The sequence below is a fragment of the Planococcus citri genome, chromosome 4 (assembly GCF_950023065.1).
Source record: "Planococcus citri chromosome 4, ihPlaCitr1.1, whole genome shotgun sequence".
NCBI lineage: Eukaryota > Metazoa > Arthropoda > Insecta > Hemiptera > Pseudococcidae > Planococcus > Planococcus citri.
This window is the reverse complement of record NC_088680.1, coordinates 17,396,343-17,411,494: the sequence shown is the minus strand read 5'-3', so window position 1 is coordinate 17,411,494 and position 15,152 is coordinate 17,396,343. Positions and strand designations below refer to the sequence as shown.

Sequence of the window (15,152 nt, the reverse complement as noted above, 5' to 3'; positions counted from 1 at the left end):
CCCAAATATTTTCCATCATAAATATAATAAAACAGCAGACAAGACTCTAGAATCATACACCTGCCCACATACACAACTCCAAGGGTATTCTCCTCGTCATTTCCCATGCGCCACGAATCACAATTGACAAGGGGTTTGTTTTCACTTAAGAAATGCATTATAAAAATCGATACATTATACAGCGAAAAACTTCCACTTCGCTATACAACAACCATCTAACTCTAAGATCATGACCACGACCATTAATGTTATCCTCCCTTATTCTTAGACATAGTTATATCGTCGTGTCGTGGGTATTGATTTGGGAAATTACATACTTGCATGCATGAGGCCTATACTCGCTACTCCATCAAGTATCGCATCAGCGAATAAGTAAATTCGTAGTTGTTGTATGTTCGAACATTTTAACGAATAGAGCGATTTATATTATTTTACAGAAAGCAACGACATTCCGAGCAGCACCGATAGACGGAAACCTTTTAATGGTATCGGAACATTAAACAACATTAATGGAAGCGAACCGGCGAACGAAATAATTGCCAATAATAATGGAACATCGGGTCGTGTTAGCGTCGAAACAATACCGGAAAAATCTGATAATTTAACGTTTTACATAATGTTGGGATGTTTTTGCGGATTGGTTGCCATCATCTCCATCTTCATCTTCAATTCTTCATTCGTGCATTCGTATTTGGGATTGAGTAAATTCAGATTATCGCGCGATTCTGTGCAGTAAGTATCGAGTTGTTGGATATTTTTCTACTTTGGTGCTGGTAGAATGCAGATTCGGAGATTTGATTCGACTTGAATTGATACACATTTTTTGTTTGTTGGATAAGTGCGAAAAATTGACCTCATCCATGTTTCAAAACTAATAACTAATAAGTTAGGTATTTTACAAGTGTTTTCCGGATCGGTTTTTGAAACCTTCCTGAAGAATTCAGAATTCTGATTAAAAATCAAAGTGAGTGTTTTAAATTTAGGTACGAGGGCTTTGATATGAACTCGTTCCAAAACTTATTTGAATTTCTGCTGAAAATGAAAACAGAATCACACACTATACCAGAAGCCAGATTACAATAATTCTGGTCATCCAAAAAATCTGAAAATTTGTAGGTGGTTTTTTCAGGTCATGATCCTAAATTGAGCCCCCTACACTAGGAGGGTTCTATTTCTAAAATTTCCAAAAATTATTCTGACAGAGGGTAATGGGGGTTGAAAATTTCAAATATTCCAGTTGAATTTATCCTCGCGTGATCTCAAAATCGAGCCAAGAAGAAAATGCAATATGAAAGAGGATATTTGAGTTTTAAAATTTGCTGAGTTTGATTTTTTTTCACTTGAATTTACCTACACCTTTGGCCAAAAATTAAACCATTTTAGAGGAGATGGCAGGCACAAGTTTAAAATAATTAAAAACTGTAACGAAGGGTATGAAAAACTCGCGGGTTTAGAGGTTGCTGATTGAGCTAAGAGGAAGAGGTGAATTCAAAAAGTTTTGAAAATCGTAACGCTAGAATGGAAAATTCTTCATGTGGGGAGGGGGAGGGAGAGGAGGAGAAATTGAAGTTTTACACACTGGACTAGAATCCATATTACAATTCTGATCTGTCGAGAAACCTGAACATTTTGGGAAGGGAGTATATTAGGTGGCTGATGTTGATTTTCATTTCCGTTTCACCCATGACCACAAACTGAGCACCACGGGAAAGGGGAGGGGGGATGAATTTCAAAATTTCTCGAAAATGCAAAAGGAATGTGACCATCTGATTTTATGACGTCGTCCAGTTTGACGATAATTGGGAGAGTGAGGGTGAAGGTGCCCCCCCCCCAATAAAAAAGAACATTGCAGATTGAAAAATAAAAAGTCGAACTATTTTGCAATTTTTGGAAAAAATAAGACCTGACAATTTCAGCAAAAGAAAGGACTTTTTGACGATTTCTGGCAAAAAAAAGAGACTTCTGGACAATTTTTTTACGGAGTGAGAATTTTTGTAATTTTTTGCAATAAACAAAAATTCTTCATAATTTTGTTAATAAGCGAGAATTTTTGTAAATAACATTTTTGAAAAAACGAAAATTTGAAACAATTGTTCGCGAAAAGCAAGACCTTGACAATATTGGCAGAAATCAGAACTTTTTGAAAATTATTGGAGATAAAAATCAAAACTCCAGTAAAACTCTCGTTAATTTTTGAAAAAACGAAAATTTTCTACAGTTGTTTGCAAAAAGCAAGACTTTGATAATCCTGGCAGAAAACAGAACTTTTTGAAAATTATTAGTATGAAAATCAAGACTTCAGTAATTTCTGGGAAAAAGTAATAAAAACATTTTTTGTCGAAAAATCGATTTTTTTTTTTGAAGATTTGTTGGTAAAAAAGTGAGACTTTTAGTATTTTTTGCAAAAAATTGATATCTACTTTTTGGAATTTTCTGCGAAAAAGGGACAATTTTTTGCAAAAAAAACAAGACTATTTTGGCAATTTTGACAAAAATCGAAAGTTTTTGCCTTTTTTTGCGGGAAGGGGACTTTGAAAATTTTAGTAATATGCAAGGCTTTGTAATCTGTAACGCTGAAAAAACAGTGTAGCCGGTTAGAAAAGAATGAAATAGTCGTAATGTACTATTAACAAAAGTAGTGCCAGCAGGTGGATTGAATTTTCAAGTAGAAAGAGCTAGCGAGATGAATGAAGCGGCGTTGAGTAGGGAAAAATAAGGGAGGCTTTCAAAAGAGACCTTGAAAATTTCAAGTCCATGCTCAGGGTGTCCACAAATTTGATAAACCAGTTTGGTCAAAAAATTTTGTTTCAAACTTTTTTCTCTATCTCCAATTTTTAGGAAATTTTCGAAAACTAGTTGCACATTAATAAACCGGTTTCAAAATCCAATCAGCGAAAGTTCAATTTTTCACGCTCGATAACTTTTACATATTTCGAGCTTTTTTCTCTATCTCCAATTTTTAAGTGATTGTCAAAAACTGGTTGCTAAATGCGAACCAATGAACCGGTTTCAAAATGTGATTAGACAGAATTGTGTAATTTTTTACGCCCTACAACTTTTGTTCCAATTTTTTTCCTCTATCTACAATTTTTGGGTAATTTTTAATAACTGGTTGCAAATTAATGAACCAGTTTCAAAATCCGATCTGCGAAAATAGTTCAATTTTTCACACTCTTCAACTTTTGTTTAAAGCTTTTTTCTATATCCTCAATTTTTAGGTGATTGTCAAAAACTGGTTGCTAAATGCGAACCAATGAACCGGTTTCAAAATGTGATTAGACAGAATTGTGTAATTTTTCACACTCTACAACTTTTGTAGCAAGTCGTTTTCGATATCTACAATTTTTGGGTAATTTTTGATAACTGGTTTCAAATTACTGAACCGGTTTCAAACTACTGAACCGGTTTAAAAATCCGATCAGCGAAAATAGTTCAATTTTTCACACTCTTCAACTTTTGTATCAAGCTTTTTTCTCTATCTCCAACTTTAGGGCGATTGTTAAAAACTGGTTGCTAAATGCGAACCACTGAACCGGTTTCAAAATGTGATCAGACAGAATTGTGTAATCTTTCACGCCCTACAACTTTTGTTCCGAATTTTATTCTCGATCTACAATTTTTGGGTAATTTTTGATAACTGGTTTCAAATTGATGAACCGGTTTCAAAATCCGATCAGCGAAAATAGTTCAATTTTTCACACTCATCAACTTTTGTTTCAAGCTTTTTTTCTCTATCTCCAACTTTTGGGTGATTATCAAAAACTGGTTGCTAAATGCGAACCCATGAACCGGTTTCAAAATGTTATGATTAGACAGAATTGTGAAAAATTTCGCACCCTACAACTATTGTTTCAAGCTTTTTTCTTTTCATCTACAATTTTTGAGTGTTTTTTGATAACTGGTTGCAAAGTAATGAACCGGTTTCAAAAATTCATATCACGTTTTTCTCGCCTTAGTGTGTAGAATATACATTACTCAAATAAAAACCACAATATCTTTTCCCCTCAAGATGAAAAAAAAGGAGTGAATTTCAAAATTATTTCTTTTAGAAAAGAATATGGATGTGAAAATTGTTGTTTTCGACGTCACTGATTTCGATTTATTCACTTGATTTTCCCGATCTCTAACTGAGCCAAAAGTTATTTCAAAGTTCATAACCGTTTCGGGGGGGAAGGAGGGAGGGAGGGAGGGAGGGAGGGGAGAGGGGACTCAACTTCAAAAACATACCCACAAAATATGGCTTTTAGAGAAAGCTGATTTCAATTTTTTCACATTAATTTTTACTTTCACTTTTCCTCCAGAAAGTCGGATAATTTCAAAAAAAAAATTGAAAATTGTAACGTTTGTAAGGAAATCCAGGCTTTTGAGGTTACTTGTGATTTTCACTCAATTTTGTCGCTATTGGAATTCTAAGAACCTCGTATAATAAATCGTAAAGAACACGAATCATTTCTAGTCGAATCAGCGTTCGGATCTCGTACCAAAAGACTTTCCTCCTTCGAAGGAGCTCTCTCTCTCGTACGTTTCATTTCACGATTTTCTCATTTTACAGGACCAGTTACACGAGCGCAGCTTACGCACCGAATCCCAGCGTATTTGTACGATTGGCTTCGACAAAAAATGGCAGCTACGCTACTATCTCGAGTCTGCACAAGTACTCGAGTTACGTTTCGCCTTATGCAACATCTTACATAGCTCCTGAAAGCGTGTATCGAGACAGTCCTCATTCTCAACGCGAAGAGCACATCTACTCGAATCCGGAAACATCGTCGAAAATCTCGTACTACGCTTCTTTTCAACTAATTAACAACCCCGTTAAGGTAATTACTCGTTAATGTTCTCAACATCGACGTAGCTCTAGTTCTAGTGCATAAGTATACTATACTTAATGTAATTCGAATCACTCATCGCATTATCAATTAAAATACGAAAACGACGTAAAATAGACCTACCTATCTACGTAGTAGGTACCTATACCTATACAAGTATACATGCAGTACCAATGCCAATATCTACGATTGTATACAAGTATATCGAGCTCGTTTTTCGTATATAAATTGGATGCTCATTCGAGCGATACTATACGCCAAACACCCCTGAAGCTGTCGAATGTTAAGATGAAAACCTCGCTTTCTCTGTCTGCCTTTCACGCCAGAGAGCTTTCTTCTCCCTCGCCGCCCTCATCTTTTCATCTTCTCTCGGCATCAGCCTGTGTGCGTGTATAGGTGCCTCGCGTTTTATATACAATTTTACCTCAGCGCGTACTCGTATAGTACGAGTAGAACGCGTACCTACCTCTCGAAAGAGTGCCTGCGAACAACAGATAATGGTATTGGCATTAAGCAGAGAGATCAACAATATAATGTAATACCCTTACATCGCACCCAATATATAAAAGGTGACTCAAAATACCGCCTAGGCCTTACCCTGCCCTACCCCGCTACGCGTTCAACTTCTTTTTCATCTTTTCGGATCGTTTTCGCGTTTTCCTTTATCGTTCGTGATGTTTTCCCCCGCCTACCACCCGCCACCGCGGTGATATCGTGAAATATATTTTCAATACGTTTTCCGTATACAGATTTCAAAATATTTCGTTGGGTGTAGTTACTACAGCTGAGTAGGGCAACAATAAAGGAAAAAATCTATTAATTCCTACGCATTATTTTCTTCTTTTCTTTAAATAATTATTCGAAATCGTTGCAGTGTGAAATACCATCTTATACACCCCGATTTCGCGTTAAATAGTCTCTCCAGTCTCCCCATATTGTACTCGTACAATAACGAAATAGTCGTCATTCGTCATCGTCCCTTTACATATTGCCACCGCGTACACGTTATTTATTATGTTGGTTTTTATTCTCTTTTCTCTTCCTCTCTCGAAAAGGTGCATGTAACAACTTCAAAGAATATACAAAGTATAATACAAGGGATGGGTCATGGATGTGGCTGCAAAAAGGTATAACAATGCGCGTGTTGGACCATCAAAACGTGTACGTGTTTCTTTTTTTTCTCTTTCATTCATGTGCACGTATTCGATGTAATGTGTATCCAATGACGAACAAAAGAGCCGAAGTGATGGAGGGCCGAGGGTGGCTCCTCTCCCTTTACGATACTAAATAATTGATAGTACAAAGTAACCCTTTTTCGAGTCAATAGTTACGAATCAACGAGATGTCAAAACCAAAACTGTCGCTGTAAACACACACGTCTTGTCATACAATCGACTATGAAGGCATTTGGGGTTCGGTTGGCGTGGTGGAGCTGATGGGTAATGATGTTGATTGGGGTTTATGAAATTTTAAATGCTTAATGCATTATTGCTTACTTAGGTACAATTGGTCTGACGAGATGAATTAAAGTTGAAATTGGGTATTTGAAGTTTCATGAGGTGATTTTTCGAAGGGAAATGGGAGGAGTTCGAATATTCTCGAGTAATTTTTTTTTTTGAAAATGATGTTGAAATGTTGTCAGATTTGAGCGATTCTAATCCCAAATTAATTATTCGGTACCAATTTTTCAAAATTGCATCAACAATAAACGCTTCCAAATTACAGAGCTTGCACTCAATTTTTTCCAAAAAAAAAGGAAAAAAAGTGACCAAAAAAAGTTACAAAAATAACAAAAAATCAACTAAAAAATTACCAACAAAATTACAAGAAGTGAACAAATATTTTAATACAGAAAAAAATGACCAAAAAAACAAAACATTTCTAAAGTCACATTTTTCAACAAAAAATTGCAGAAAAAGTCTCACTTTTTCGACAAAAATTGCAAAAAAGACAAAAAAGTGTTTTGCCAGTAATTTTCAAAAAGTTTTGCTTTCTCCTATAAAAATTGATAATTTTTTTTTACCAAATTGCTAAAAAAAAAACTATAGCTTCTTTACCTATAAAAATTTCAAAAATCACCAGTATCACTTCTTTACCTAAAATTATTGAAAAATGGCGATTGTTTGGAAAACAATTCCACAAATGCTTTTCAAGTCTCAATTAAGCAAAAATCCGATAGTGAAATTCGATTGCGATACGACAATTTCAGCAAAAAGCAAGACTTCTTGGCTGCAAAAACATGATACCTTTTAGTTTTTTATGGTCAAAACCGTGAGACTATTTTGCAACATTTTGGTAGTACCTACAAAAAGACTTTCTGGTAATTTTTGGCAAAAAAAACATCCGAGACTTTCAAGTAATTTTTGCTAAATTGAGACTTTTAAGCAGTTTTTGAAAAAAATTAAGAATTTTTTTAGAATTTTTTCACAAAAATCGACCATTTTCAGAAATTTTTGGCAAAAAAGTGAGACCATCTGGCAACTTTTGAAATTATTAGACGAAAAAGCTATATTTCTTCAGAAATTTGGTAAAAAAAAAGGGTAATTTTTGTCAATTTTGTCAATTTTTGGGAAAAAGCAAAATTTGTTGGAAATTTTTGGCAAAACACTTTTTTGCAATTTTGGTCGAAAAAGTGTGACCTTTATTACAACTTTTTGATAAAAAAGGTGACAAATTTTTTTGGGAATTTTTGGCAAAACACTTTTTTGCAATTTTGGTTGAAAAAGTGAGACCTTTATTACAACTTTTTGATAAAAAAGGTGATTTTTTTTTTGAAAAATGTAGGCAAACAGCGACGAGCTTTTGATAATTTTAGCAAAAAGGAAAAATTTTTTTCTAGCAATTTTTAGTGAGAAAGTCAGACTTTTGGGTAATTTTTGGAAAAAAAGGGAGACAATTCAGAATTTTTTACAAACAAATGACAATTTTTAGTGATTTTAATCAAGCAAGTGAGACTTTTCGGCAATATTTGATGCTTTTTGGTTGAAAAGCAAAATTTTTTAGCAGTTTGATAAAAAGCGAGACTTTTTAGCAAAAAGTGAGTGGTTTTCCCCATTTTTTGAGTCATTTTGAGAATATATGGGTTTTGAAATTATGCAAAATTTGACTAAAAATCATTGGCACCGAAGCATATAATGCATTTTGCGCTGCTTTTCGACTATTTTTATCTCATGTTGGAAATCTCTCATGAGCCATTTTCGACCAGCACAGAAATTTTCAGATCAACTCGAGGAAAAGAGCATTCAAAATACATACATTACCAGGCAAAATTTCAAGTATTGAACTTCATCTTTCAATTTTTTGAAAATTTTCAAAAATTCAAAGGGGTATGATACGTACCTACCTATTATTTATTATCCGTTAAAAATCAAAATTAGATTGAATCAAGGTAGGAGGCCTGGATTTAGTTTACCATTCACATCTCTCGAATCGATCCAGGGAATATTAGGCCACTCTGTAGCTTTCAGAAGATTTTCAGATTTTTCGGTTTTTGAAAAAGTCTAAAAAAAAAATTTAAAAAATTTAAATTCAGCATCCACCAACTCCAACTCAAATTACATCAATCATGTGAATTCTTCAATCGATCTGAATTTAAATAATACAAATGTTTGAAGTCAGTTCTTATCAATTTAAAGAATTTATGATTTTGTCAAGGGATTTTTTTGTTGAAAAAACTGACTGAATTTGAAGCAAAAAGGTTTTAAATCATAGGTACGATTCCATTTAAAGACAGGATGAGAGGAAAATGAAGGGGGTGAAATTCGAGAATTTGAATGGGCAGAGTATTTTGAAAATACATTTTGAACTTGAATATTGATCAAAAAGGTCATAAAAGCCGTTCATTCGAGTTTATCTATAGGTGCCGAACATCATTTGGCCTCTTTTTATGAGATTTTTTTCGGAAACGGGAAAATCCAAAAATCCACTGGAGGTTTCAAAATGGTTCAAAATAATCAACAATCGATTTGGAAGATCGAAAAAATACCCATGTACATATTATAAAACAAAAGTTTTGCTCTCTCCCTCAATGTAATCAATTATTTTTAATTTTTTAATAAAAAATGCATCAAACTTGAATTTTTTTTAAAAATTTGCTAAAAATCGAAAAATGAAATTCAGTTTGTGAAAATTCGGCTCCAAAAGCATCAAAGCTTCTTGCATAGGGTCTTTTCCTATGCCTATCAGGACTTGTAGTACGCATTCTATGTCTTATTTAGCATCCATATTCTACCTCGCATTATAATCTCGTGTTGAATAATTGTTATTCTAGTACCGGTGTACGTGATAAATAAATCAAATGAGGCTCTACAAACGAAGGCGTTGGAAAGAAAAAAAAATAACAAGGGTGCCACCACCGTAGTAGCTTATATAAGATCACGTACAACCACCTGCAGCAACCACGTGTAATACGTAATCGATCGTGTGGAAATTTGTAAATTTTTCTAAAGACCACCCAAGACTTCAATTTCCTCCAGATTGTTTTTCCTATTTTTTTTTTTTTTTTTTTGGATGAAAAATGTTTTTTTGTAATCACAACAAAGTGTGAAAAGTATTAAATTCATTTTACTCGTATTATTTATGAACCTATCATCTGTAAAGTGTGTACTGGAATCTCCTACCCCTTCTGCTTTTCCTTTTTTGGGGGGAGGAGGGTAAATACATCGAAATTTCCAATCATTTACAACTCTTCATTTCTCTCCCCCTCTATCTCATCGTTCAACCATAGTGTGCCATGTTTTGAAAATAGATAATGCACGCGTTAAAGGTTTTTTTCAATTTCGAAAATATATAGAAGAGAAGAATTTACTCGAGAGTGGAACATTTTTCAAAGTTATTATTTGTATGACAACAATTTCACGTTCACGGTGAAATGATAAAGGATATCTGTCGTTTTCTTGTCAATTAACGTTTCTCTCCGAGAATATTTCTTACACAGACTCGTGAAAAGTAGCCCATTTAAGTTGGCGGCAATTTCGATATCGAATTTTTTGTTCCCAGTCGAGTGTATAGATACTATTCAGCGTTCAGTAGATGAAATAATAAACACGCTTTTCAATTTAGTATAGACATCATTCTTCGCCGGAATATTCCCCCGAGTCTATTAACATATTAGGAAAAAATTATCTCGCCGGTTTCGACAACAAGGTAAAGGTATCCCCGCGCTAAAGAAAATAGGGTTTTGGAACCGCCGCCGTAGTAGTCGTCGTATTGCGAGGGATGTTAACTGCACAAGCACAAATACCAGTGGTTGCTAAAATTAGCGAAAGGGTTTATGACGATGAGAAAAGCAGCCTTATGCACTTTACAGTCTCGAGTCTCGACGTAGTCGCTGCAGCGGAGCCGGAGCCGCCGGCTCAGATATATCTTTAAATCTGCACTTCAGTTCAGCTTACAAGTATACTCGTCGTATTCGTTGCTTGGATGGCGCGGGCGACTGGCGAGTGGGATCAAAATTACGATATTATTCGAAGAAAATTACCCATTAAGAAAAGGGTTAGAATGTACCCTTCGTTTCTCAAAACCCCGTTTGAAAACAACGTAACGAGCCAATGTAGTAGGTAGTAAAAAATCGTGTTATTTTTTCTCGTTGTTTTTTTTTTTTTTTTTTTTTTTTTTTTGTTGGTCGTAATTAGCACGTTGTTATTTTAAGAAGCAGCGGAATGGTTGTGCGAAGGGGCTTATGGGTAGGTGGAGGAGGGAAAGGGGGCTGTTGCGAGCTTAGATAATAAAAAATACAACATGTTTTTAAAAATTGCGAGAGGAATATACCTACGGTAGCTAATTATTAAGCTAAAAATAATTACTGTATTGTTCGATGATGACTTTTTTAATGGAAGAAAATTATCTGTGTTAATGAAAACAAGATTCGTGTGAAAAATGATCATCTTTTCTTTCTTTTTTCAGTAATTTGCTTAGAGACACACAAAAGTCAGGTATCTCATTTCAATGAAAATAAAATTAGACTTTTTTAAAAAGAGCCTGTTTTCAAATTCAGTATCCAAAAACATAGATTTTTTGGTTTCAGGGAAATATTTAAAATTTTAAAATTCGATACAAACTGTTCTAAAAGTCTCGTTACCGAAATTTCTGGATGCATTTCTAGACACCACAGGTTTGTTGGAATTTGTAGGATTTGATATAGGAAAGCTATGTAGGTCTAATGAGAATCGAATTTTCTCCCATTTCAATGTAGAATGTCTACTTCATCTGATTTGGCGAAATCTAGTTCAGAATACAGATTTTCAATTTTCCAAAAAATCAGTACAAATCAAGCAATTTAATCATTATGAAAGCAGGAAATTCTTAATCAATTTGAGGAAATTTTGGAGTACCAAAAAGAAAAGGTACGGTACATACATTTCTACATTTCAAATAAATTTACCAAAAAAAAAAGTCAACAAACAAAACATTCCAATGAATATTTAACAATGAAACTCGATTGAGACTTTGAAAATTTTAGCAAAAAGCAGGATTTCTGGCAATTTTTGCATAGAAGTGATACTTCTGGGATTTTCTTAGCAAAAGAACGAAAATCTTCAGCAATTTTTGGTTAGAAACGAGCATTTTTTGCAATTTTGACCAAAAGGAAGACTTACGTATAGCAATATTTCTGGCAGAAAGTGAGACTTTTTGACAATTTCAGGAAAAGTTGGAGCTTTTTAGAAATTTTTGGAGAAAAGGGGCAATTTTTCAACAATTTTCCGCAGAAAAAGGAAAAAAACATTTTGACGCAGAAAAAAATCACGAAAAGAAACGATAGGTACCTACATATTAGTATATATATGAAGAGCTCTATTCCAAAGTGGGTTAAGTCATTTTTTTCACCAAAAAATCCGTTTAAAATTTTTGTTGCCAAAATTTGTTCTGTTTCGAAAGGTCGGTGCACATTTCCTTTCTTTGGACATAGAACAATTTGATTGTTGAAAAAATCACTTTGAAAAATCGATGACTTGACTCACTTTTGAAGTAAAACTCCGTAAAACGTGCATTTTTTTTAAATGACTTAACCCATTTTGGAGAATAGAGCTCTTCATATGTACTTCAATCAGAGCCGAGTAAAAAGAAATTTTTATCAACTCCAACTCAGAGTCAATTCTTGAGTGGACTCTTGGTTCAATTTTTTTCAAAAATGAGTTCAAATGATCGTTGAATCGACAGTCTTTTTTCAAAGGGTATGGTGTAATTCCTTTTAACTCTTTTCACAAAGAAAATTAGGTACTCAATTTAATTGAGGTAATGAATTCTGAAAATTTTCAATGCAGAAGTTGAACTTGAAAATTAGGTTATGATTTTTGGAAGAAAAAAAATTCAATTCATCAGTAATAATTTTGGAACTTGAGGGTTCTCGCAATTTACTTAAAACGTTTTGTTTATCTTTAAAGCCAAATTTAAAAATACCAAAATTTTTAAAAAATTTTCGCAAAAAGGAAAATTTTATGGGAAAACTTTAATTGAACGACAGAAAAAGTGAATTGCACCAGGGATTTAACGACAGTTTTGGTCATTAAAACGACAGCATTGAACGACAGACCTTGAACGACTAGCATAGAAAATTCACGCCACGAAAAAGGGAATGCACGACGAACATGGGAAAGCCCGACGAAATTATTTCAATTGCCCGATACCCCAAATTTTTGTCCTCTCGTTTGAATTAGTGAACATGAATGGAGCAGTATTTGTGAATAATGAATGGTACGCTTGTTTCAATAAGTGATATCATATCATTTTCGTTTCATTCATGTCTTTGTTGAATAGTTATATCCGAAGTTTTGGCGATGTAGGTACCTGCTACTCAGTACACATACATTGAACTACGTATAACATTACCTAAATTGGACTTCATATTCGTGTTCGGGGTGTTCGAGTCATATGGAAACGACACCAACATTATGAAAATATAGACTTTCAATGTAGTGAAAATTGAGTTGGGGGCAGAGGTACTGGAAGGGTGTGGATGCGGGTAGCATAAAATTGCACTTTATATTCGTTTTCGGGGTGTTCGTTTCATATGGAAACGATACCTCGTTTACCAAAAACAATAATTTACACCAGAATCCATTTTTAACCCCCCTCTGTTAATTTTTTCAATTTTTGACCACGGCCCACCAAAAAAATTTTTTTGAAAAAAATATATGTTTTTTAGGGGTTAAAAACACACTTAAAAATGCTATTCGCATTTTTGTGATGAATCATGATCATTGCTAAAACAGGCAAACAAAACTAAAAAACGCCATTTTGAGAGGAAAATATGGTGCGGGGAGGGAATTGAAATTTTTTGTGGGGATACCTCTTCTGGATGTTCACAACATGCCAAAAAATTGAAAAAATCGGTTCACATGGGGCTGAGAAAATTTTTTTATTGTAATTTCAGAAACAGGGGGGTTTCTCAAAAATGGGGGAGGGGTCTGGGGGTCTGAAACTTACCTGACGGAAGGTGCTCAAGGGTACCCACCTTCCATGCAAGTATATACATATCAACCCTGAAGCTCTCGAGGGCAAATTCACCATACTTATCCACCTATAGCCTTTGATTTTGTGAATAAATTCGTCGCTATTATCATTATGTCGTCGTTCATTTCCTAAAGTCGTCGATGCATTTCATTCTATTTGTCGGGCATACACTGGCGTTTATTTGATTTTCTTGGCGTGCACTTCAATTTTTGTTGTCGTGCGATTGTTGAAAACTGTTTCCGTCGTTAAAAAAGTGGTTTTGGGACGTTAGCATCTGTCGTGCAAAACACTTTTTTTCTGTCGTTCGAGTGATTTAATCTGTCGTGCCGATAAATGGCACCCAAATTTTATCCATGTTTTTGAATTTAAAAAATACAGAGAACAGGAGCGTAAAAAATTTGATAATTTTTTGATTTCATTTTGGAATTTATTTAGCGAAATCACCAAATTTTCAGAATCAATTTTAAAAATAATGTTGAAATTTTTACTTGGAAGCAGCTAAAGTTATCAAAAAAAAAGGAAAGGTATGAAATGGCATGTTTTTGACCCAAAAATTTTACTTTTCGTTCCTTCGAACTTTTAAGGGGCGTTAAAGAGGTTTGAATTCACTTTCGAATTTGGTCACTCATCCGTTTTGGATGACAATGTTTGTTGAAAAAAAAAAAAAAAAAAAAATAGTCAAGAGATCATTAAGCAACTTGTTGATAAACTTTGGCAAAAAAGTGAGCATTTTTGCAATTTTTAACAAAAATCAAGACAATTTTTGGAAAAGTGTCATTTCTTGGATTTCTTTGCCAAAGAAGCGAACATTTTCAGCAATTCTTGGCTAGAAACGAGAATTTTTCAATGAGAGGGGACGACTTATAGTTACTTAGGTACATCTAATTTTGGCAGAAAGCGAGACTTTTGACAATTTTAACGATAGTCAGAAAATTCAAATTTTTTTTGCCAAAAAGCGAAACTTTTCAACAGTTTTTAGCAAAAAAAGAGATCGTTCGGCAATTTTTTGTTGTTGTTTTGTTGTTTATTTGATTAACAGCGGAGCTATTTAATAATTTTGGTCAATTTTCAGTAAAAAAGTGATTCTTTTTCGCACTTTTTATAAAAAAAGTAATACTCCATCGCGATTTTTTGGCCAAAAAGTGAGAATTTTTGGGCAATAAATTAAAGCAAGAGTTTTGAGTGACTTTTGAAAAGGAAAGACATTTTTTAATTTGGTAAAAAAATGGACATTTATCAATTTTTGGAAATTTTGACGAAAACTGAGATTTTTTGTCATTTTTGGCAGGGAGCTACCTAGTCCTTGGCATTTTTAGCAGAAGACAGGAAAACGAGCCCTGAATTTTGAAAACAACTTTCTGACCCCCAAGTCGCTGATTTTGACTTTTGACACCGATTTGTAATTTTTCCAAAATTGTTACCTCATGCATGCACAAATCTGTTTGTAATGTTTCAACTTATCTTTTGATTGAATTTGAATGATTTTGACTTGTATTTTTTCATCCCTGTAATATGTATGGAGTTAGAGTCAATTATTATCTTCCAACCCTTCCTCCTGCCCCTACCCCATTTCAAAACACCTACAGCACCTTCTCGAACTCCATCAATTGTTATGATCACCTCATTTCTCACATAATTACCTACAGTACTACCTATCATTTTCATCCACTGGATAAACTAATATACTACAGTATACCTGGAAGCTTTTTAACAAAAATAAAGAAAATCCGTCTAAAAAGGCACCAACCCAACATTCGCTTTTATTTCAAAAACAAAAATATGTTACCTACGTCGAGTCGTCGACATACACAAACACGGTACGAGCTTTAGGCAAACATCATCACCGATATTTATTTAAAATGTAGCTTTCAA

The 15,152-nt window shown here is 34.1% G+C and overlaps 1 protein-coding gene and 1 long non-coding RNA gene across 2 annotated transcripts in view; one reads left to right on the top strand and one right to left on the bottom strand.

Annotated features, from left to right (window-relative positions):
- LOC135845921 (uncharacterized) overlaps positions 1-15,152 on the bottom strand; it is an 85,532-nt gene that overhangs the window by 43,768 nt on the left and 26,612 nt on the right. The gene's annotated exons all lie outside the window — the stretch shown is intronic.
- The window catches only part of LOC135845920 (tyrosine-protein kinase Dnt-like), a 140,987-nt gene that overhangs the window by 105,330 nt on the left and 20,505 nt on the right, over positions 1-15,152 (top strand). Inside the window, exons 4-5 of the mRNA XM_065364794.1 lie at positions 438-732; positions 4,553-4,820. Of these exons, the coding sequence (XP_065220866.1) occupies positions 438-732; positions 4,553-4,820 (563 nt within the window). The remainder of the gene's footprint in view (positions 1-437; positions 733-4,552; positions 4,821-15,152) is intronic.